A 22,832-nucleotide genomic window follows, 5' to 3' on the forward strand; every position below is an offset into this window, starting at 1 on the left:
TATTGCTATTTTTAAATGGTTGCTAGGTTATACTGTTTTATTGCTATGGGGACATTTGACAGGTTAGTGATGATACATCAAAGCTTCTTGGCAATATGAGTGATCTTAATCAACCCCGATGTTTCTATGACAGTCTTTATGAGTGTCAAAAACTGGACTTGAACATTATGTATTCCTGGTGTTGGGTTGCGGCTGGAAGAGCATTCGCTGTGTAAAACAAATGCTGGATAAGTTGGCGGTTCATTCCGTTGTGGCGACCCCTGATTAATAAAGGGACTAAGGGAATGAACATTATGTAAAAATGGCTTGCCGTATTTTTTTGAAAATACAATGCTTAATAAGTGTGAAAGTGATACATGCAAAAATGGCTTCCCATATCAGCAAAAAATATGGAGTTTACGTCAAAAATGGCTTGTCATATCAGTAAAAATATGGAGTTTACGTCAAAAATGGCTTGCCATATCAGTAAAAAATAGAGTTTACGTCAAAAATGGCTTGCCATATCGGTAAAAAATATAGTTTACGTCAAAAATGGCTTGCCATATCAGTAAAAAATATCTAGTTTACGTCAAAAATGGCTTGCCATATCAGTAAAAAATATGGAGTTTACGTCAAAAATGGCTTGCCATATCAGTAAAAAATATCTAGTTTACGTCAAAAATGGCTTGCCATATCAGTAAAAAATATGGAGTTTACGTCAAAAATGGCTTGCCATATCAGTAAAAAATATGGAGTTTACGTCAAAAATGGCTTGCCATATCAGTAAAAAATATCTAGTTTACGTCAAAAATGGCTTGCCATATCAGTAAAAAATATGGAGTTTACGTCAAAAATGGCTTGCCATATCAGTAAAAAATATCTAGTTTACGTCAAAAATGGCTTGCCATATTTTGAGAAAAATAATGCTTAAAAATTATTTATTGGAAAACTATAAGTCTGATAAACCTTAAAGATATAGCAACAAAATCTAACACATCTAAATACAGCTTTTGGCCAAATTTGGGGCTTGTATAATTTTTTTATATGCCCGGATTATAAAAATTTAATATTTAACATTTTTTATTAAAAAAATGATAAGTCTTACAGGCATGAGGAGATATAGCAACAATCTTGAATGTAGAAGGCACATTTTGACCACATTTGGGCCTTGTGGCATGAACGGCCTAGGAGGAGATACGTTTGTTTTCAAGGACAAGGAGTAGTATAACAACAACCAACATAATGATTCTGATTGACAGGTTAAAATATAACACACACACACACACACACACACACACACACACACACACACATATATATAATAAAATGCACAACTCTCAATGCAAACCTAAAGAGGCGATTGAGCGAAGGTCAGAATCAGGCGATTTTACAACAGGACTAAAAACAGCGGATCAAAGCAGAGGCCCCTAATGAAAACAACATGCCTGAGAGAGTGTGTGCAAGTGTGTGCATGTGTGTGTGTGTGTCACCACAATGATAGTAAAACATGCATGGTATCACCGCCACTGTGGCAGCCCCGAGACGAAAATAAAAAGCCTAAATAATGAAAATCTGGACATGACAGAGGCTTTACAGGATGGAGACAGAAAACACACAGATTATAATGAGCTTTTCTGCTTTAGATTTCAATTCACCTTTATTTCTAGCGCTTTTTACAATGTAGAGTGTGTCAAAGCAGCTTCACATAGAAGATCATAGTGATTTAAAACAATATCAGTTCAGTTCAGATCAGATCTCCTTAGAATAAATGTAGGAGACACATTATCAGAGTATTAACTAACACTATAAGCTTAAACTAGGTTATACTAGTATATTAAACTGCTCTGTTCACTTTGATGTTGAAAATTCAACTCTACAGTCATTTTTTTGACATTTTAGTGTGTTTTAAATAATATTAGAAGTAATATGTGGAGAAATAAACCTGTAAAATAGTAGAAAATGTGCTGCAGGCTATTACAAGGTGTTTGTAGCGTTCACTCTAAAAAACACAAGGTTAGAAACTACCCAAATTGGGTTGCTTTTAACCATACTGCTGGGTTAATATGGGACAGAACACATCAGGGGTTAAATTAACCCAAGTAATTGGGTTATTATTTTTAACCCCATACATGGGTTGTTTTTTCTACCCAATAATTGGTTATTTTTACTTAAATATGGTAACACTTTACAGTAAGGTTCATTAGTTAATGCATTTACTAACATGAAATAATCATGAACAACACTTGTACAGCATTTATTAATCATAATCGAACATTTACTAATGCATTATTAACAACCAAGTGCTTGTTAACATTAATACACCATGAGTTAACATTAACTAACAATGAACTACTCTATTTTCATTAACTAATGTTAACTAACGTGAACAAATACAGTAGTAAATGTGATGTTCATTGTTTGTTCATGTTAGCAAATGCATTAACATTAACTGATGGACCTTGACTTGGATGTTAATAATGCATTAGTAAATGTTCAGTTATGATTAATAAATGCTGTACAAGTGTTGTTCATGATTAGTTCATGTTAGTAAATGCATTCACTAATGAACCTTATTGTAAAGTGTTACCATAATTTGATCCAAAAATGCCTGTGAAAGATGACCCAGCAGTTGTGTTGTTTTGACTTTGTACGGTGGGGGATGTGCAGCTTTCATTACAGGTGTACAGACGGTGGTAGATAGAAATTTTTTAATTCAAAAAGGTTTGACTAAGGGCTGCTATGAGCATATATCTTAATTGAATCATCTGAAAACGCAAGGAACCTGCGTTTATGCAACACTATTTCCATTGCATTTAAACTAATTAGCACATCATATGTGGTATCCTAGTCAGCCCCTGCTGTGAGTTTATTTGACCCAAGGAGCTGGGTTGAAAACTATAAGACTCTAAAAATAACCCCCCAAAAATTACCCAAATGCCTCAACCCAAGATTTGGGTAGATAAAATAACCCCATGTGTTTTAGAGTGTAATATACAACACCAACACAGACAATAGAGCCACTTTTTACAACTTTTCAAGGTTAAAAGTTGCTGGGAGAAAGATCAAGATCCCATAATGCAACTCAAAAGCAGAAATAAACGAGAAAAATAAAAACCCGGATCACAAAATATGGAAAACTTATAGTGTCGTTATTAAGGTAGGCTTAGGTGTTAGGATTTGGGGTGTAAAATAAGATCATAAGTGCTAATAAACAGTTCACATTTTAATAATTGGCAGTCGATAAGTCAATTGTGATGCATCTAAAGTGTTACCTAAATAAAGCAGAGCTATTTCTCTAAACAGCTTAAAAGCCACACATTCACTCAATTATCATTTACAGTGTGAAATGTTGACTTACTGCTCACACTTTCAAATAAGGTTTCATTGATTCATTTATAATATGAAGTAGCAATGGAAAATACAGTGTTAATCAATCCTAGTTCAACATTTACTAATGCATTATTTAATGCAATAACATGAACTAAGAATGAACGGCTGTATTCTTATTAACTAACGCTAACAGAGATGAACACTGTATTAAATGTGTTGCTTGTGCATTAACTAATACACTCTTATTGTGAAGCATTGCTGATTGATCCTCTGCATTTTTATTTTGTTAATGCTGATTTTTATTAGATTAAATGACTGATATTTTATGTTCATTTGCATTTCAGCTTTAATGCAAACAAACAGGATACGAATAGCTTTACTTTTAATGCTGAAATATCTTGTTTGTTTATAAAAAAAGGCATCTGATTATTATTTTCAACACCAAAACATGCATTTCAGCTTCATTTTTATGTTTTTTTTCCCTTTAAAATTGCTTTTTACAGTGAATGCTTCTTTGCTGAACAGTTCAATCGAAAAACAACAAATTAAATAAAGCACTGTGAAAGAAACAAACTCAAATATTGACATTTATACGATACATACATTCATTATTGACATTTTTATATTAAAATTTGTAAAAATCTGCCAAATTTACATTATTAAGAAAAATATTTACTTTATGAATTCACTGAAACATTCGTTTGAACATTCATAATAATTGTTGTTTTTGTTTTGATGTTTTTAGATTAATTAAAAGATTCTTTTAAAACAATTTTGCATTGTATACATTTATACTTACATGATTGTATTTTATTGCATGTTACTAATTGATTGCAGTATTATTATTGTTTCGTCAAAACATTCTGACATAAATAATTTGTATTCTTAATATTTATAATTGAAAACAAGACACAAATAAATGTTTTCTCAGAGTGGTTGAATTTGATACATCTGAAATCAATGATGAAAGAAACTAACACATGTTTTTATTCAGCATTACGAATATCTCTGGGGTTTTTTATTTCAAAGAAACACATCTGATTATTATTATTATTATACTTTTCGACCAAAATATGCATTATAGCTACATTTACATTCATGAAAAGAACGAAAAACTAAAGTTTGCTCTAAAAATCCTGGGTTATTTTAATACAATTTTAAGCTAAATATTGAAATTCACAGCCATATATATTTAAATTACATTTATAGGGTCACATTTAACACAATGTTTAGCTTGATCCAAAAAAATATTTGTCCTAAATTAGGCTGGAATTACCCTGCGTTTTTAGAGTTTTTATTTATTATCTTTATAATCAGTTTATTTTATTTTGTAGGATATTTAAAAAACTTTTATTTCAAATTCAATTGACATTTAAAAGCTAAAAAGAAAACTAAAAAAGCAAATGTTTTGATTAAATATGCTTGACAATAATAAATAAACGTGATGACAATTACCTGCTTTATGCAGCATAGTTCAATAGACACGTAAACACACACACAGACGCGAACACAGACATACTGTATTCTGATTTACACTTATGTTTACAGCTGAATATTAACGCATAAAGTTTTTAGAGTTTAATTTTATTCTTCTTTATGAGCTGTATTCATTATTTAAATTCGTATGTTAGCAAAAATACGATTATTTCTTAATTAAATTGAAATTTTAAAAAGGAATTGACGCAAATAAATAACATAAATATAATGTTTTGACTAAAAAACATGACAAACATGCAGAAAATAGTCTAATTTTGGCTACTTCTTTGCAGCATGGTTCAATAAACACACACATAGCCTACACACACCGGGCTATACCCTGATTTCCACTCGTGTTTACCGCTGAACATGAGCGCATCTGCAGTACTCAAGTTGCTCCTCACCATCTGTGTTTTGTTGTTGTCCACCATCCCGCGCTTCTCTCCGGTACCTCCCGGTGAGTGGTGACCGGTGCTCCGGTGTTTCCAGCAGCAGAAGCGCGATCACAGAGAGATCTGCTGCCGGAGATCAGCTCTCAAATCCCGCAGAGTCCCTTCCGCTCCGCCCGCGACTCTCTGGCGCTTCCTCGCGCACTGAAAGAGAGAAACTACACACACACACACACACAGAGAGAGAGAGAGAGAGAGAGAGAGAGAGAGAGAGAGAGAGAGAGATAGAGAGAGAGAGAGAGAGAGAGAGAGAGAGAGAGAGACGCGAATGCACACAGCCACACGCGAGAGTGCGCAAGAGAGAGATAATAAATTAATAAATTGGCTAAAAAGATGTTTATTAAACCCAAATTCTACATGTTTTTTCATTCCGAATTACATGTTTAATAAAATCAGTGGTCTCTCCTTTATTTTAAAATGTAATTTCTTGCATGTAAACTTCCGGTTAAATTAGCCAGTTTTCATCAGCAGGCTCTTCTTGCATGGCAGTTGTGTTACCTTCACAACTTCTCACCCCACAAAACTATCTTGTGCAATAATATGGATTTAACTGTTAGAAATAAATCTCTGTTTTTTATCCTAATTTGATAGAGGAATAATTTATTTACTTTCTTTATTTGATTATTTTGGTAACTTACTGTCTTATGAGCGCTTTGTGGCTGTTCATGACTTTCCTATTCCCTTTAGAGAATATAATACTGTTCCTAGAGCTATCCCTACAGGCTTAATGCATCTGGTCAAAAGTCATATACAATACAATACAAAAAAAATATGAAAGAATCAGCATTAGTGCTGGAAGTCATTGACATTCATGATAAGAAATGCAATAATAATCATATTCATCTTATTCATCAGCAAAAAAATCGTAATGTTCCTTCATTGGGCTGCATTAATTAACAACATAGATTGGAGAATAGCTTGGTTGTTGCCTCATAAATACTTCCTTCCTAATAAAACTAAAGAAATCCACTTTTAAATATTGCATATAATCAGGCACGTGCACACATAGGGCTCAACCTGTGCAGTGCACATGCCCTTTTTAGTCTTGGATAGAAAGTGCCCTTCCAAAATGATCAAAAGTGCCCCCGCGACGCGGCACACCCTCGGTCCCGCCCTTCAGTAGGCGCGCGACAACACCGCTCTTCAGAACGCGCGCAACAACAACCAACACCCCCCCCCCCCCCCCCCGCTCTTCAGAACGCGCGCAACAACAATCCCCCCCCCCCCCCCCGCTCTTCAGAACGCGCGCAACAACAACCTACACCCCCCCCCCCCCCCGCTCTTCAGAACGCGCGCAACAACAATACCCCCCCCCCCGCTCTTCAGAACGCGCGCAACAACAACAACCCCCCCCACCCCCCACCCCCCCCCCCCCCCCCCCCCCCGGTCTTCAAAAAATTTCTACTGCACATGCCCTTTTGATGGTCTCTGCACGGCCCTGCATATAATATATCCGGTTAACTCGTTTGTTTCCAAATATGTTGATATTCCGTGTAGTTGTTCATTTTGTTGTGAGGATGAGGAAACTTTAATACATTTATTTTGCATGTGTGAATTTTGATTTTGACCTCTATCGTTATTTAAACAGCCCTTCTACCTTTGCACAATCTTATAATTTAAAATAAATTATTTGTTATTACTCAGAATCTTTACATAAATCTAAAGAATTTATCTTCAACTTTTTTATCTTGTTTAGATATTTTTTTATACATAAGCAAAACTGCATGGCTTGAGTTCCTACTTTTGACATTTGCTAATAGAAGTTGACCCACTGCTCAAATCTTTCCGCATGTGTAAAAACAAAACATGTGTCAGATTCCTGGCTCTACTGTTGTCTGCTGTCTCTGATTTGAGTTAGAACGCTTTCCTAATGCTCTTAATTTATTTATTTTCATACACTTTTTTTATAGTTGTAATTTACTTACCCCTTCCTTTTTTTGTTAATCTTTTTTCTTTCTGCAGCTAATGTAGTTTGTATTTTTTTCTCCTTTGTTTGTCTCTTATCGAGCTCCTGATATAAATAATAATAAAAAGAATAATAATAATAATAATAATAATAATAATAATAATAATAAAAAGAATAAATTCAAATATAAATGAATAACAACAAATTTAAATTGATCAATGTAAATCAAATATTGATTATTAATATTGATTTCTGTTTTATCTAACATGTTGATTGTTAAATGTACAGTTTACTCCTATTTATTTATTTTTTACTTCGTTTTTAGCTATTTTTAATGAATTTAATTGAGAGAGGGAGAGAGAGAGAGAGAGAGAGAGAGAGAGAGAGAGAGAGAGAGAGAGAGAGAGAGAGAGAGAGAGAGAATGAGGAAATACAGAGCAGTTTCCGCCATGCGGTTTAACATTCCTAATATGCACCTTTGTATTTTCATTTCTGTATTTTTATTTTGCTGACTTTTGTATCTTAACGCATTCTCTACATTTTAAATGGGACCTATCATGCAATCAATTTCTATTTATATGAGCTGAATTTAAACATTAAGTTTAGTAATGTTCAACTTAAGAGGCGGCTCGGTGGCGCAGTGGTTAGCACTGTGGCCTCACAGCAAGAAGGTCGCTGCTTTGAGATGGGTCTGGCTGCAGACCTGGTGCAGTGCAATCTGGGCTGCATCCAATCCTTTTTAATGGGCTCACCTAACCCCACCCCTAACCCTACCCGTCACAGTGACGTCACTAGCTCCATTTGAGTGCATTGTGTCTCACATTGCGTCGCTGAGTGATGCAGTCTCAGCTTGCATCATAAAGGCTGCATCCTGGCTGCTTTGAGTCCTCGCTGGGTCAGTTGGCGTTTCTGTGTGGAGTTTGCATGTTCTGCCCGTGTTGGCGTGGGTTTCCTCCAGGTGCTAAACTTAACTACTTTGGCTGTATGGAGTGTGTGTGTGTGTGAATGAGCTGGAAGGGCATCCTCTCTGTAAAACATATAATGGAACTGACGAATGAAGGGACTTAGCCAAAGGTGAATGAATGAATTAATAAATTAAGTAAACAAATGAACAAATCAATACCGAAAACAATAATAGCAGCATATTAATTGCAGACTACAAAACACTTAACATCATATTTTTAAATGAATAATTCTCTGAAGTGGCGAAGCAGTGGCGCAGTAAGTAGTGCTGTTGCCTCACAGCAAGAAGGTTGCTGGGTCGCTGGTTTGAGCCTCGGCTTAGTTGGTGTTTCTGTGTGGAGTTTGCATGTTCTCCCTGCCTTCGCGTGGGTTTCCTCTGGGTGCTCCGGTTTCCCTCACAGTCCAAAGACATGCGGTACAGGTGAATTGGGTAGGCTACATTGTCCATATTGTGTGAGTGTGGGTGTGTCCCAGAGATGGGTTGTGGCTGGAAGGGCATCTGCTGCGTAAAAAACTTGCTGGATAAGTTGGAGGTTCATTCCACTGTGGCGACCCCGGATTAATAAAGGGACTAAGCCGACAAGAAAATGAATGGATGAATTCTCTGAAATCAATAATTTATGCTGTGGTGGTGATTATTGATTTGTTTGTTTTTTTGAAGCAACAAAAAACAGGAAATAATGAATCATCTAAAGTAATTGAAGCATTTTTATTTATCAGACTTTATTCTCTATTTACTGTTGACTTTATTATTATTCTGTATATCACTATATCTCACTGTTCCGGTTAAAAAATTTAATAAACAACTTTTAAAGTACATTTATATCGCAGGCGCACTAGCCTAGTGATAAGCGCGCCATCATATGTTTCAAAATCACGTCAGGGCGTTGCAAGTTCGAATCCCGGCTCGACGACATTACCCTACCCTACACCCTCTCTCTCTCTCACCCACTTCGGTTCTTGTCTCAATACTGTTCTATGTATTAAAAAAAGGCCAAAAGTAAATCTTTAAAAAAAAAAAGATTTTTGTTAGGAAAATAATATTAATAAAAAAAAAAAATCAAGAGAACCAAAAATATATCTAAAATGTTTTCTGTTAAAATAGTTGGATTAAAAATACCTCAATATATAACTCAACTATAGGTTATTATAGCACCATGGGTTATTTTACCCAATGCATTAGGTTATTTTGATTTTAAAAATTCCATTCTAGTATTACTATTGCTACTTTTACTAGTTCTACTAACAATTTTATAATCATGACTGTGTAAATAAACAACATACAGTTTTCAAAGCACCAAAAATGCTTTAATTCCATTTTATTTTAGTTTCAGACACTTTTGTTAAAATAAACCAAATATTTAACCCAACTGGTTGAGTTATTAATAAATAACCTAATAAAGGTTTAAAATATCCCAGCACAGTATGTATAAGTCAACCACTGGGTTAAATAAATAACTCAATGTTTTTTAGAGTGATTGCTAGAATTTTGTGGTTTGTATTTTTGTGCAATATTTCACATTAATTTAGTTGTATTATCTTCCTATTTCTAATATTTCTATATTTTAATAAATATACCTGTTAATAAATCTGTTTTAATTAAATGCATTAACATATAGTGCTTATATTCACCGAGAAACTGATAAAAATTATTCATTTAAATTGTTCAAAAATTATTCAAAAATATTCATTTTTCAAACTAGGAAAATCATATTTTTATTCTGATTTAGACAATAAATGGCCACGTTTATTTATTATGTAGGACCATTTTCAAACGCAAGAATGAAACTTAAAGACGTCCAACAGTTTGACAGCAGCGGCCTCTAGTGCTCATGCGCAGAAGGTGCAGTCTGACTCCTATCTGTCTGTCTGACCCAGGTGAGATGATGACCAACACACACACACACACACACACAGTGTAACGATTGTTTCCTTTAATTTCACAAAACATTTTAAATACAAATAATATTCTTACTTTAAAACACACATCAGTAACGTTATTGCAGCCCAGAAACTGATCAATTGTGGCTACAAAGTGAAGTTGCATAGTGTTGAACACACACACACACGCACGCACACACGCACACGCACCAGAGGTGATGCAGCATCATCGGTGGATAAAAATATTCTTGATTATACAAGTTTAGATACAAAACAACACAATATTATATTACAATAACATCTCACTTCAGTATAAGAGTAACCTGGTGTGTGTGTGTGTGTAGAGAAAAGCTTTAGTGCTCAGTAAAAATCTTACACAGAGAACATGTAAAAAAGGTAATAAACAAGCCTGTAAAGAGTCCTGACACACACACGCACACACGCACACACGCGCACACGCGCACACGCGCACACGCGCACGCACACACACACACACACACACACACACACACACACACACACACACACACACACACGTAGTGTCTTTTTTCCAATATCAGTAACACTGCTCTATTATGGGTTATTAGTTGAGTTTTGATTCCTGTTCTGAGGACTGAGGATGATTATAACACTCAAACAATAAACAACAGAACAACACACACAGCACATCTCTTATTCTGGTCCTATATGCATCAAACATTCACATCTCACCCCAAAATAAATGCAATAATGATGAACAGACTCAATATTCAGCTGCATTACTGTAATGCTGTAGTTGTTGTTAGGTTTCAAAGGCAGCAACGCTAATAATATACACTAATGTTGCAGAAATAATAAGCTGTTGAAGTATTTTACTGCATTACAGCAATGTGATCTTTGGTTTCTGGGGGAAAATGAATGTTTAAAAGAAAAAAAGAAATATCTCCTGGAGCGAATGGTGCTGCTGTGCAGGAGTGCTAATCATATATGAATCTAATTTTCAGCTTTGTTTCGGGGTGATGTGTGACCTAAATATGAAGTTTTTGAGGGATCTATGATGCAGAGACAGCAGGGAATCTCGCTACAGTAGCCAAACTAAATGAGTTGGAAATAAAGCGTTTTAAAAACATCACAAGATCTTACAGATGTGCTTTTACAGAAGCTGCTGAAAGAGAAATCTCACACATTCTGACCTGCAACTTCACAACCTCTGAGAGACACTGACAGAACTGCGAAGAAGACAAATCTGGCAAAAATGTGGAACTGTAAATTGCGAAGTTCTTCAGATTAGTTATTTTTTGTACATGGAAAATTCTGATATATATATATATTTATACAAATACACACTCACTGACCAATTTATTAGGTTCACCTTACTAGGTTGGACCCCCTTTTGCCTTCAGAACTGCTTTAATCCTTCATGGCAGAGATTCAACAAGCTACTGGAAATATTCCTCAGAGATTTTGCTCCATATTGTCATGATAGCATCACACAGTTGCTGCAGATTTGTCGGCTGCACATCCATGATGCCAATCTCCCGTTCCACCACATCCCAAAGCTGCTCTATTGGATTGAGCTCTGGTGACTGTGGAGGCCATTTGAGTACAGTGAACTCATCGTCATGTTCAAGACACCAGTCTGAGATGATTGAGCTTTATGACATGCTGCGTTATCCTGCTGGAAGTAGCCATCAGAAGATGGAGACACTGTGCTCATAAAGGGATGGACATGGTCAGCAGCAATACTCAGGTAGGCTGTGGCGTTGATGCTCAATTGGTACTAATGGAGCCAAAGAAAATCTCCCCCACACCATTACACCACCACCACCAGCCTGAACCGCTGATACAAGGCAGAATGATCCATGCTTTCATGTTGTTAAAGCCAAATTCTGACCCGAGCATCCGAATGTGTCAGCAGAAATAGAGACTCAACAGAGCAGGCAACTGTTCCCTTTCCATCAGCTGGAACCAGTCTGGCCATTCTCCTGTGACCTCTGGCATCAACAAGGCATTTGCGCCCAAAGAACTGCCGCTCACTGGATATTTCCTCTTTGTCGGAGCATTCTCTGTAAAACCTACAGATGGTTGTGCGTGAAAATCCCAGTAGATCAGCAGTTTCTGAAATACTCAGAGCAGCCAGTCTGGCACGAACAACCATGCCACGATCAAAGTCTCTTAAATCCCCTTTCTTCCCCATTCTGATGCTCACTTTGAACTGCAGCAGATCCTCTTGACCATGCCTAAATGCACTGAGCTGCTGCCATGTGATTGGCTGATTAGACAATTTTGTTAACGAGCAGTTACACAGGTGTACCTAATAAAGTGGCCGGCGAGTGTGTATCAGAATGGTCAGATTTCAGACATTTTAATAGTGCAATTCTGAGTCTTGCATTTCAAAATATTTTTGGTGTAAATTTCAGTTGTCAGAAGTCAAAATAATAGCAAAAAAGACATTTTTCAAGGCTTTAGTCACAATTCTGAGAAAAAAACACGCCTTTTCAAACATTTCAAAGTTTGTTTGTGCAAAATTTGCTTTTTTTGTATTAAGTCAGAATAACTGCGAAAAACTTTTGTTTTCTCAAATCTGAGTTTGCAATTTTATCTCAGAAATGTGATGAAGCCTAAAACCTTGTAAAAGTGACGAAATAAAGTCACAACTCAGGAAAACAACAAGTCAAAACAATGAGATGTCTGAATGTTCAAATCATGCATCTCTGAATTAGCATCTTTAAATTCAGACTTGTTCTTGGAAATGTTTTTTCAGACTTGTCCCACAGTGCAAATCTGAGTCTAGAATTTTATCTCAAAATTGCAATAAAGCCTAACAAAATAGTTCTATTGACAAAGCTGTAACTCTGGCAAAGAAAAAAAAGTCAAAACAGTGAGATGTAGGACTTTTTTAAATCATGCAGCTCTTTGTTAACATCTTTTGATTCTTCTGAATTGCATTGAAAGTCAAAATTATGAGATGAAAGACTTCTTTTTCATGCAATTCTGAATTAACAGCTTGTGATTCAGACTAGTATTTTTCTGATCCGCAAGACAGAAGTATAAAGAAATAGTGAAGCAAAGAAAGAGCTTTGAGCTGTTTCTGCTGTTTTTTGCTTCAATCACGGCAAACTCAGTCAACATTGTGACAAACTCAGAATTCAGTCATTTTTGTGCAAATCTGAGATCACCATTTCATCCCAGAACTGCCATAAAGCCTAAAAAATGCTCTAATGACAAACATTGCATTCATGACTAAATAAACTGTTAACATCTTTAGTTTCAGATTGTTTTTTTCTGAATTGCATTCAAAGTCAGAATAATGAGATGCAAGACTTTTCTTTTCATGCAATTCCAAGTTAACACTTTGTGATTCAGACTATTTTTCCTAAACTGCAAGAAAGAAGTGTGAATGATGAAATAAAGAGCTGTAGATCTTGTGGGAAACTCAGAATTCAGACTTTTTTTTTCGTGCAAATCTGAGTTTTACCTCAGAAAAGCAACGAAGCTTAAACATTTGCTCTAGTGGCAAAAGTTGAGAATTCTTTTAAACTCAAGCAACTCCATGTCAACATCTTTCTTTCAGATAATTTTTTGTCTGAATTGCATTAAAAGTCAGAATTATGAGATGCAGACTTCTTTGTCATGCAATTCAGAATAGACACCTTGTGATTCAGACGACTGTTTTCCTGAATTGCGGGACAGAAGAGAGAACAGTGAAATAAAGAGCTTATGTGGTGTTTTGTGCTTCAGTCACTGCACGCAGCAGGATGAAACCTCAGCGCAGCAGCACACAGAGGAGCTCAAGGCTTTAGGGGGGATCAGGTCCAGATCTTCATCATCAGGGATTTCATCCAGGTGATATCCGTCCTTCAGCAGCTGCCGGCTCAGGTCTGGATGAACCTGCAGATGCAAAGTTAAGTAAAGTAATTAAGTAAAGCAAGTTCATTAAATTTAAGTAGAATAAGTAAAGTAAAAAAGCAAGTTAAGTAAATTTAAGTAAAATAAGTAAAGTCAGTAAGTAAAGCGAGCAAACTTATTAAATTTAAGTAAAGATAAGTAAAGTAAAAAAGCAAGTTAAGTAAATTTAAGTAAAGTGAGCAAACAAATTAAGTAAATGTAAGTAAAGTTAATTTAGTTAACTTGCTTGCTTACCTACTAGCTTAAGTAATTTTAAGTAAAGTAAGCAAACAAATTAAGTAAAAGTAAGTCAAGTAAGTTAAGCTAGTAGGCAAGCAAGCAAGTTAATTAAATTTAAGTTAAGAAACTTAGTAGTAAGTTAAGTAAATTAGTAAGTAAAAGAAGCAATCAAATTAAGTAAATTTAAGTAAAGTTAAGTAAAGTAAGTACAGTAAGTTAAGTTAAAAGGTAAGTTAAGTGGGCAAGCAAGGTAGGTACATTTAAGTAAGCAAACAAATTAAGAAGTTGTAAGTAATTTTAAGTAAAGTTATGTAACTTAAGTATGTAAAGTTCAGTAAATTAGTAAGTAAAAGAAGCAAGCAAATTAAGTCAATTTAAGTAAAGTCAAGTAAAGTAAGTAAAGTTCAGTAAGTTAAGTTAGTAGGTAAGTAAAGTAAGCAAGTTAAGTAAATTTAAGTAAGGTTAAGTAAACTTCACTAAGTAAAGTTAATAGGTAAGTAAAGTGGGCAAACAAGTTAAGTAAATTTAAATAAAGAGAACAGATTAAGTAAATGTAAGTACATTTAATTAAGCTAAGTTAGTAGTTAGGCAAGCAAGTTAAGTAAATTCAAGTAGTTAAGTAACTTAAGTAAATTAGTAAGTAAAAGAAGCAAGCAAATTAAGTCCATTTAATTAAAGTTAAGTAAAGTTAAGTAAACTTCAGTAAGTAAAGTTGATAGGTAAGTAAAGTGGGCAAGCAAGCTAAGTAAATTTAAGTTAAGTAAAGTAAGTTAAGGTAGGGAAGTAAAGTAAGCAAGCAAGTTAAGTAAATTTAGGTAAAGTTAAGTAGCTTAAGTAAAGTAAGTAAAGTTCAGTAAGTAAGTAAAGTAAGCAAGCAAATTAAGTTAAGTAACTTAAGTAAAGTTAGGTACTTTACTTACTTAACTTTACTAGTACTAGTTAAGTACTTTGCTTATTTACTATTGTTTTAATGCCATGTCAGTAGCATTGGCTATACTCATGACAACACTTTTTAATCATGAGCTTTTGTTAACATTTGAGTTTCAGATTTTTTTCCAAAACTTAAAAATAAAATTGAAAAACAACGAAAAAATATATATTATAATTATATATAGTATAAACCTTTATCTCAGCCAAACTAAAGGCAATCAGACTTTCTCTAGAAGAAAAATAAAATACGAAATTCTGTGAACATTTTCCTTACTTTGTTAAGCATTTATTTGAAAAGGAATAAAAATAAAAATAAACTCACAAGAGGGTAAATAATGTTAACTGCTAAAGAAAAACCAAATAAACCTTCCTTAAACGCCAGATTTTCCTTTGACGTTCTTTGAGCCATAATACTCAGTAACACAACTTTAGTAATTACAGTATGCTGTAAACTTGAATTACTATACTATTTACTATACTATGGTATTTTTTAAATTGAGATGCAACTACTGATCACTTTTATTACATTGTTGATCAATGCATGTTCAGATTATTAATTGTAAGTGGACTAACTAGCCGTTTACTAATGAGCCTAAAGTCATTAACTGACCTCTGCTGAAGAATATCCAGATGAACAATCCAGCTCTGCATCACTGAACAAACACAACAACAACACAATCAGCCAATCACAACACAATTCATTCATCAATGCAAAAAAAAAACCCTGCAGTGCTCAATTATAGGCTATCCAGTCTGTTCGGCTCTTCTAAATACACATTAGAAAATCAGTACACTTCCACTTCCTGACTATTTACTCTAAACAGAAATCAAAAACTCACCGCACATTGATTTATAAATTCAGAGTGTGAGTATCTCCAGCCTCTAATGCTAAACATGTATTAATTGTGTTTATTATAATCAGACTTGATGAATGAAACATTCTGATTGGCATTCTCCCTTTGTACATGTCATCAAAGGGGGAAAGCCCCGCCCACTAGTGCCAATCCCTCCCTCATTAGCATAAACAGCAGCCCTAAGTGAAAAGCAGCCATTGAAGAGTTTGGATGCATTCCGAATCTGCTGCATAGCTCCGCCCTCTTCTGAAAAGAGCACAATCTCATTTGAATTTAAAGCGACAGTCAAAAAAACACCACATGGATCAAAGAATAAAAGGGTCAGTTTTAGAGAGCTAGAACATTATCTGTGTGTGTTTTAGCTGAAACTTCACACACACACACACTCTAGATGCAGCAGAGACGCATTTTACATCTAGTAAAAAATGGTGGAATAGGTGGAAGTGACATCATGCACCTGTCTGAGTCCAGCGAGATGAGCGAATCTTCTCCAGTTTGGCTCAGTGCCGTGTATCCCCTGTTGAACTTTATTCTGCAGAGAGAAGCAGAAAAACAAACTCAATCCTCCAATAAAAGCAGAGAAACCCCCTCAGTCCTCCAATAACTCGTCCTTCCCTCTTTTACAGGCTGTCTGTTTGACTGGAGAGAAATAAAAGAAGGTTTGAGCTGCATGAATCACAGCGCAAACACACTGTAATCATTAACGAATGGCCAAACTCAAATCATTCACTGTTTGAGAGACTCAGGCTGCGTCTGAAACCGCCTACTACTCAGTAGGTACTGCGTTTGAATTTAAACGTGCTACTCGGCCGTTAGAAAAGTGTGTTCTATACAGTATGAATGTGAGCAGTATGAATGGAATTCGGACGTACTACATCCGCCATTTTGTCATGGTCACGTGACCTACCTGCGTCATTTGCCGCTTTACTCCCATTCATGAATTCGCTCGCGGGACATCATGGGATAGCGCAGCGTGCATAGGATGTGCACTTCAAAATCTCGCCAGAAGTAGTAACTTCCGCATACTGATTTTCGAATTCTATGAACTTGGACATACTACTCGGCTCACGTACTGATTTTAGTGTACTATATAGTATGGAAGTATGCGGTTTCAGATGCAGCCTCACTGTTACCCTTCATCTGAATGATGATCAGTGATGTCAATTATTACAGTTTTGGTTAATCCGTGCTCTCATATGCAGCAGTGTTTAGTTTCAAGGATACATTTTTCTGTTTGTCATTTTTTAATGTAGAGAAATTTTAAAGTAGACACTTTTTTATATACTTGCAAAATGTATTCATATCATATTAGTGTTTTTTGTATTATTCGTAAAGTATTTGTCTGTATCATTTCAGCAAAATATTTATAAAAATTTAGCAATTTTGTCTTAAAAAGCTGAAATAAAAAAATAAATAAAAACTTAATTTACTTAATTAATATTTATTTTATTTTTGCTTGTTTTGATACTTTAATTCAAACTAAAATAAAATAAAAAACATCATGGTGTTATATTAACATTTTTTTATATTTATATATAAATATAAATAAAATTATCCAAATTTATATATATAAAAAAATTATATATATATAAAATAAAAATACATAAAAAAAAAAATATATATATATATATATATATATATATATATATATATATATATATATATATATATATATATATATATTTAATGGCGATGCACCTGACTTTAGATTAAAGTGTCTTAAGATATATAAATTAAATATATAAATTAAATATAAACATTTCACAGCTATTTCAGCAACAACATCTATCTTTTATTATTATTCAGAGAGTAAATTTTCATTAAATTATTTACAACAATTAACAGATTTTTCTTAAAAATTGCTGAAATTTAAATAAATAAACAAATAGATTAGTTATTAAACGTATGTAAGTTAATATGCATTTTTTGGCTTGTTTTTTTTATAATTTAATTTAAACTAAATTTAAAAAAGTTGCAAAGTCAACATTTTATCTATCGTAAACAAATCCCTTAATTACAATGCAACTGACTTGAGATAAAAGCACTTTAGGATATAAAATGTATATATAGATATATAATGTAACGTCATTTCAGCAATGTCTATATCCATGAAAAAAAGGGTTTTATTATTATTATTCAGTCAGTAAAATTTAAATAAAACATTTTTAAGAATTTACCAATGTTTTCTTAAAAATAGCTGAAATGAAAATTTCAGAAAGAAAGAAAGAAAACAAGTTTATATTCATTTTTATTTTTGTTTTGGTACTTCAATTTAAACTAAATGAAAATAAAAAATGTTCCATAGTTAACATTTTATTCATATAAATATATCCCTTAATTGCAATAGAACTTCAGTTAAAATCAAGATTACATCATAGCCATGAAATAAAAAAAATAAATACATATACATATCTATATATATATCTATATCTATCTATATATATATATATCTATATATATCTATCTATCTATCTATCTATATATATATATATATATATATATATATATATATATATATATATATATATATATATAAAGAAAACATATTTATTTATTTTTTTCTACTGTAATTTAAAATAAATAAAAAGGTTGCACAGTTAACATTTAATCTATATAAATGGATGGCAACTGACTTTAGAGAAAAGCATCTGTGAAGTGACTAAATATAAAATGTGAATAATTGCATGTGTAAAAGAATAAATCTGCATTAGTTGTGAACAATGTTACTGACGTCTTTGGTTTGTGTCTGGGCTGCTGAAGCACAGCTCTGCCGGAGCTCAGTCCTCTCTTCTGCAGCGCTCGTCTGGCTGAATCTCTGTGTTTCTCTGAAAATCACACACATGAATCAACATCATTAACACACTGCTTCAGTCACACACATGATCACAGCCTGCATTATTCACAAAACACCTTACAGGAGGGCGAATCATAATGCCCTCAAGCTTTCAGACTTCTCTATAATCCCTTGTAAAGTTAGTCCTTTACTAAGAAACGTATAAAAAGAGAAAATACAAAAATTAACAAATAAGTAGGTGCAAAACAATTTTGCATTTTAAAAGGAGAAAGATGAATCCTCAAAATTAAATCTGAAGAGGCGAGTGTAAAACATCCAGCATGTTCCATCTTAGCAGCTTTGTAAACAATCATTCATTCATTTACCTACGGCTTAGTATCTTATTTATCAAAGGTTGCCACAGAGGAATGAACCGCCAACTATTTCAACATTTGTTTTACACAGTGGATGCCCAACCAGCTGCAACCCAGTAATGGGAAACACCCATACACACTCATTCTCTCACACACTAGAGCCAACGTAGTTCATCAATTCTCCTATGGCGCATGTTTTTGGACTGTGGGGGAAGCACCCGGAGGAAACCCACGCCAACACGGGGAGAACATGCAAACTCCACACGGAAACACCACCAGACCCAGCTGGGACTTGAACCAGACACCTTCTTGCTGCGAGGCCACTGAGCCACCCTGTTTAGAATAGAATGATTCCTGATGTGTTCTACCGCTGTCTGGTCAGGACTCACGCAGTCTGGTGTGGAGAGCAGGGGTTTTGGACATGATGTAGGGCCCTCTTTTCTCCACCTCTCGAACCCGATCATCTGCTGCAGGATGCAGATCGCTGACCTCAGACCTCTGCGAAGAAAAACAGACATTCAGGAGAAACAACAACCAGGATCAGACACAGATAAAGCACAGATGTCATATTATTCTATCATTTATTTTTAATTTCTGCAGGTTTTCTGCAGCATTCACCAAGTCAGATTTATAGTGCTCCTGTTTTATATAGGATAATCAGAAAGCAGTGACAGAGACCGGTGGAAATGAAGCAGAGATCCAGTCAAAAATACCACGTAAGGTTATTTGATGCATTTGTGATGGAGTTTATGCAAGCATTTGTGCAACGATGTCACACACAAATGCCTAGGCCTGTCACAATAATCAATATATGGACTTATCAGACAACACATGGACATGAGCGCAATCATTTTTGGTGATGCAACATACACTCACCGGCCACTTTATTAGGTACAACTGTCTAACTGCTCGCTGACACAAATGTCTAATCAGCCAATCACATGGCAGCAGCTCAATGCATTTAGGCATGTAGACATGGGCAAGACCATCTGCTGCAGTTCAAACTGAGCATCAGAATGGGGAAGAAAGGGGATTTAAGTGACTTTGAACGTGGCATGGTTGTTGCTGCCAGACGGGCTGCTCTGAGTATTTCAGAAACTGCTGATCTACTGGGATTTTCACGCACAACCATCTCTAGGGTTTACAGAGAATGCTCCGACAAAGAGGAAATACGCCACAGCCTACCTGAGTATTGTTGCTGACCATGTCCATCCCTTTATGAGCACGTATATACCACGAAGGATTAAGGCAGTTCTGAAGGCAAAAGGGGGTCCAACCCGGTAAAAGTGAGGTGTACTCAATAAAGTGGCCGGTGAATGTATATACCTTTTCTTGTGTGTCAAAAATCCTTTATTCAAAAAGTAAAGATCATGCTCCTTAAAGACGTTTAGTACATTTCCAACCCTATGTATATAATAAAACTTAACTTTTAATCAATAATATGCATTGCTAAGAACTTAATTTGGGCCATTTTAAAGGTGTTTTTTTAACCAATATTCTGATTATCTTGAACTCCCAGATTAAAGATTTTCAGACATTAGCATTCCAATTATTGTCCAATCATAACAAACCATACATCAAATGGCTCATGGCTCAGTGGTTAGCACTGTCGCCTCACAGCAAGAAGGTCGCTGGTTCGAGTCTCCGCTGGGTTAGTTGGTGTTTCTGTGTGGAGTTTGCATGTTCTCCCCCTGTTGGTGTGGGTTTCCTCCGGGTGCTCCGGTTTCCCCTACAGTCCAAACGCATGCACTATAGGGGAACTGATGAACTAAACTGGCAGTAGTGTATGAGTGTGTGTGAGAATGAGTGTGTGTGGGTGTTTCCCAATACTGGGTTGCAGCAGGAAGGGCATCCATTGGCTAAAACATATGCTGGAATAGCTAGTGGCTCATTCCGCTGTGGTGATCCCTGATAAATAAGGGACTAAGCCGACGGATATAATATTAATTTCCCAAATACAACCCCTTAAGAGTCTGGTTTGCACTTCAGGGTCACATACGATGATGTGCAGCTCATAATTAAATCAGCCAGAATATTCAAAGCCCATTAACGTAATTAAATCTACATACATTACAGACACACACTAGCTTGTAAACACAACACCGAGAAATCTCTGAATTCTCCACTAAAACACAGATGACACAACACAAACACATGTCATTTCTCCTCCAGAACACATAATCTAATGCTAAGCGAGTGCTGTGTGTGTTTGCTGATCATTACTGTAGTTTAATCCATCATTAGATGCGAGTTTGCTAATATTTAAGAGCTGTTTTCATCATTACCTCAGCCGCGGATGGAGACTCGCGCTCGGACAGAAGAGTTCGCTGCTCCCGGCTCTCCATCATGGGGCTTCGACAAAGTTGAAATCAGAGTTTAAACCAGAAATCATCTCCTAATTCACACCGTCTGAACTCATGCTAGCAGATTTCGAGCACTCCTCTGTAAACAGAGCTGCTTCTTCTTCGGCTGACATCGGTTCAGTTGATTGTGAGCACTTCCGCCACAAACAGGCGCTCGCGAGTTACTGCACATAGATATATACAGTAGATATCGCATAGGGACCCTGAGCATGCGTCAATAGCGCCGCCACATTGGTACAGTGCTCCCAGGACAAATGTCATTCAACCGCACTAGTCAAGACAGTGTTATTACGTGAAGATGCGGGAATTTAGCGCTGTCTACGGGTGTAGTAACGAGCAAACAAAGCACAAAGGCAGAACATTTCATAGTGTTATTAAGTTTTTTTCTGTTTTTTGTATGTTCTGAACTTTTGTGCTAATCAGGTAACGTTATTGATGATAACAGTCACATACTGCATTCACCATACGGCAAAGCAGCTCCAACTCGCACTAAACACTCGGCTTATGCTAGTTTTGTTGAATAAAATCAGCAAACAATGCAAAAGAAATATGACAACGAGATGCTGCGCTGCCAGAAACTTGTATTATTGTCGGCTAGTGAAAGAGTTGTTCATAACGGAGATTCATTCACAAACGAATCGCTCCCTCCGTCAGTATGAGAAGTGAAAGCACGAGAGGAGCTGTGTTTCAGGACATGATTAGATCAAATTTAACAGGGAGGGTGGATAGTACATTTCTTTACACACAAACACAAGCTTTTTGTCAGGAATGCCCGTGCGATCACTGATCCATCAATGTAGAAAAGTCAGGAAAACTCCCGATCATAGATATATGTGTATATCCCTGGCTTTGGATGGCCACAGTCCTCCACTGTACCTTGATCCCGCATTCATTTCAAAGGAGCGCCATCCTGTAGCAAGATGGCTGCGCTATTGACGCATTCCGTGATAGACAGACAAATGGATGGATAGATTTGCCATAGACATATACACTAGATATCACGTACGGACCCTGAGCATGCGTCAATAGCACCGCCACATTTTTGCAGGACTCTCAGGTCATTGTCATTCAACCGCGCTAGTCAAGACTAAAGCAAATGTGTAGATGCTGGACTTTAGCGTTGCATTTTCCCCAGTTATGACTTTTTTTTGTATGTGATTGTAATCACATTTCACAAATAACTATGATTTTTATTGTTATAAAACCATATTGTACCCTTTTAGCAATTTCCCATTGAGTAAATGTAAAATAAAAATGTTTTAAATGCATTTTAAATATGGCATAACTCCATTTTGTCAAATATTAATAAAAAATAAAATCCTCAAAATTTGAAAACAAATATTTACATTGATGAAAAATCCTAATAGACTAATGTAATAGATTAAAAAGCACATTTAATATCTAAAATACCAATATTAATAGTAGATGGAACTTATTAAAATGCATT

At 35.3% G+C, this 22,832-nt stretch overlaps 2 protein-coding genes across 5 annotated transcripts in view; both read right to left on the bottom strand.

Moving 5' to 3' along the window:
- si:dkey-205h23.1 overlaps positions 1 to 5,380 on the bottom strand; it is a 72,060-nt gene extending 66,680 nt beyond the window's left edge. For all 4 annotated transcript variants that reach the window (XM_073930124.1, XM_073930126.1, XM_073930123.1 and 1 more), the window contains exon 1: positions 5,190 to 5,380. In XM_073930124.1, the coding sequence (XP_073786225.1) occupies positions 5,190 to 5,216 (27 nt within the window). In that variant the 5' untranslated portion in view covers positions 5,217 to 5,380. The remainder of the gene's footprint in view (positions 1 to 5,189) is intronic.
- Positions 5,381 to 11,755: 6,375 nt separating this feature from the next.
- fam219b (family with sequence similarity 219 member B) lies at positions 11,756 to 21,531 on the bottom strand. The gene is made up of 6 exons (NM_001014356.2): positions 21,308 to 21,531; positions 19,412 to 19,520; positions 18,607 to 18,700; positions 16,333 to 16,407; positions 15,632 to 15,674; positions 11,756 to 13,854 (listed from the first exon to the last, which is right to left on the bottom strand). The coding sequence occupies exons 1-6, from the start codon at positions 21,365 to 21,367 to the stop codon at positions 13,705 to 13,707; spliced, it is 531 nt and encodes a 176-aa protein (NP_001014378.1). The 5' UTR covers positions 21,368 to 21,531; the 3' UTR covers positions 11,756 to 13,704.
- Between the last annotated feature and the right edge of the window lie 1,301 nt (positions 21,532 to 22,832).

The sequence above is a fragment of the Danio rerio genome, chromosome 18 (assembly GCF_049306965.1).
Source record: "Danio rerio strain Tuebingen ecotype United States chromosome 18, GRCz12tu, whole genome shotgun sequence".
Taxonomy (NCBI): Eukaryota; Metazoa; Chordata; class Actinopteri; order Cypriniformes; family Danionidae; genus Danio; species Danio rerio.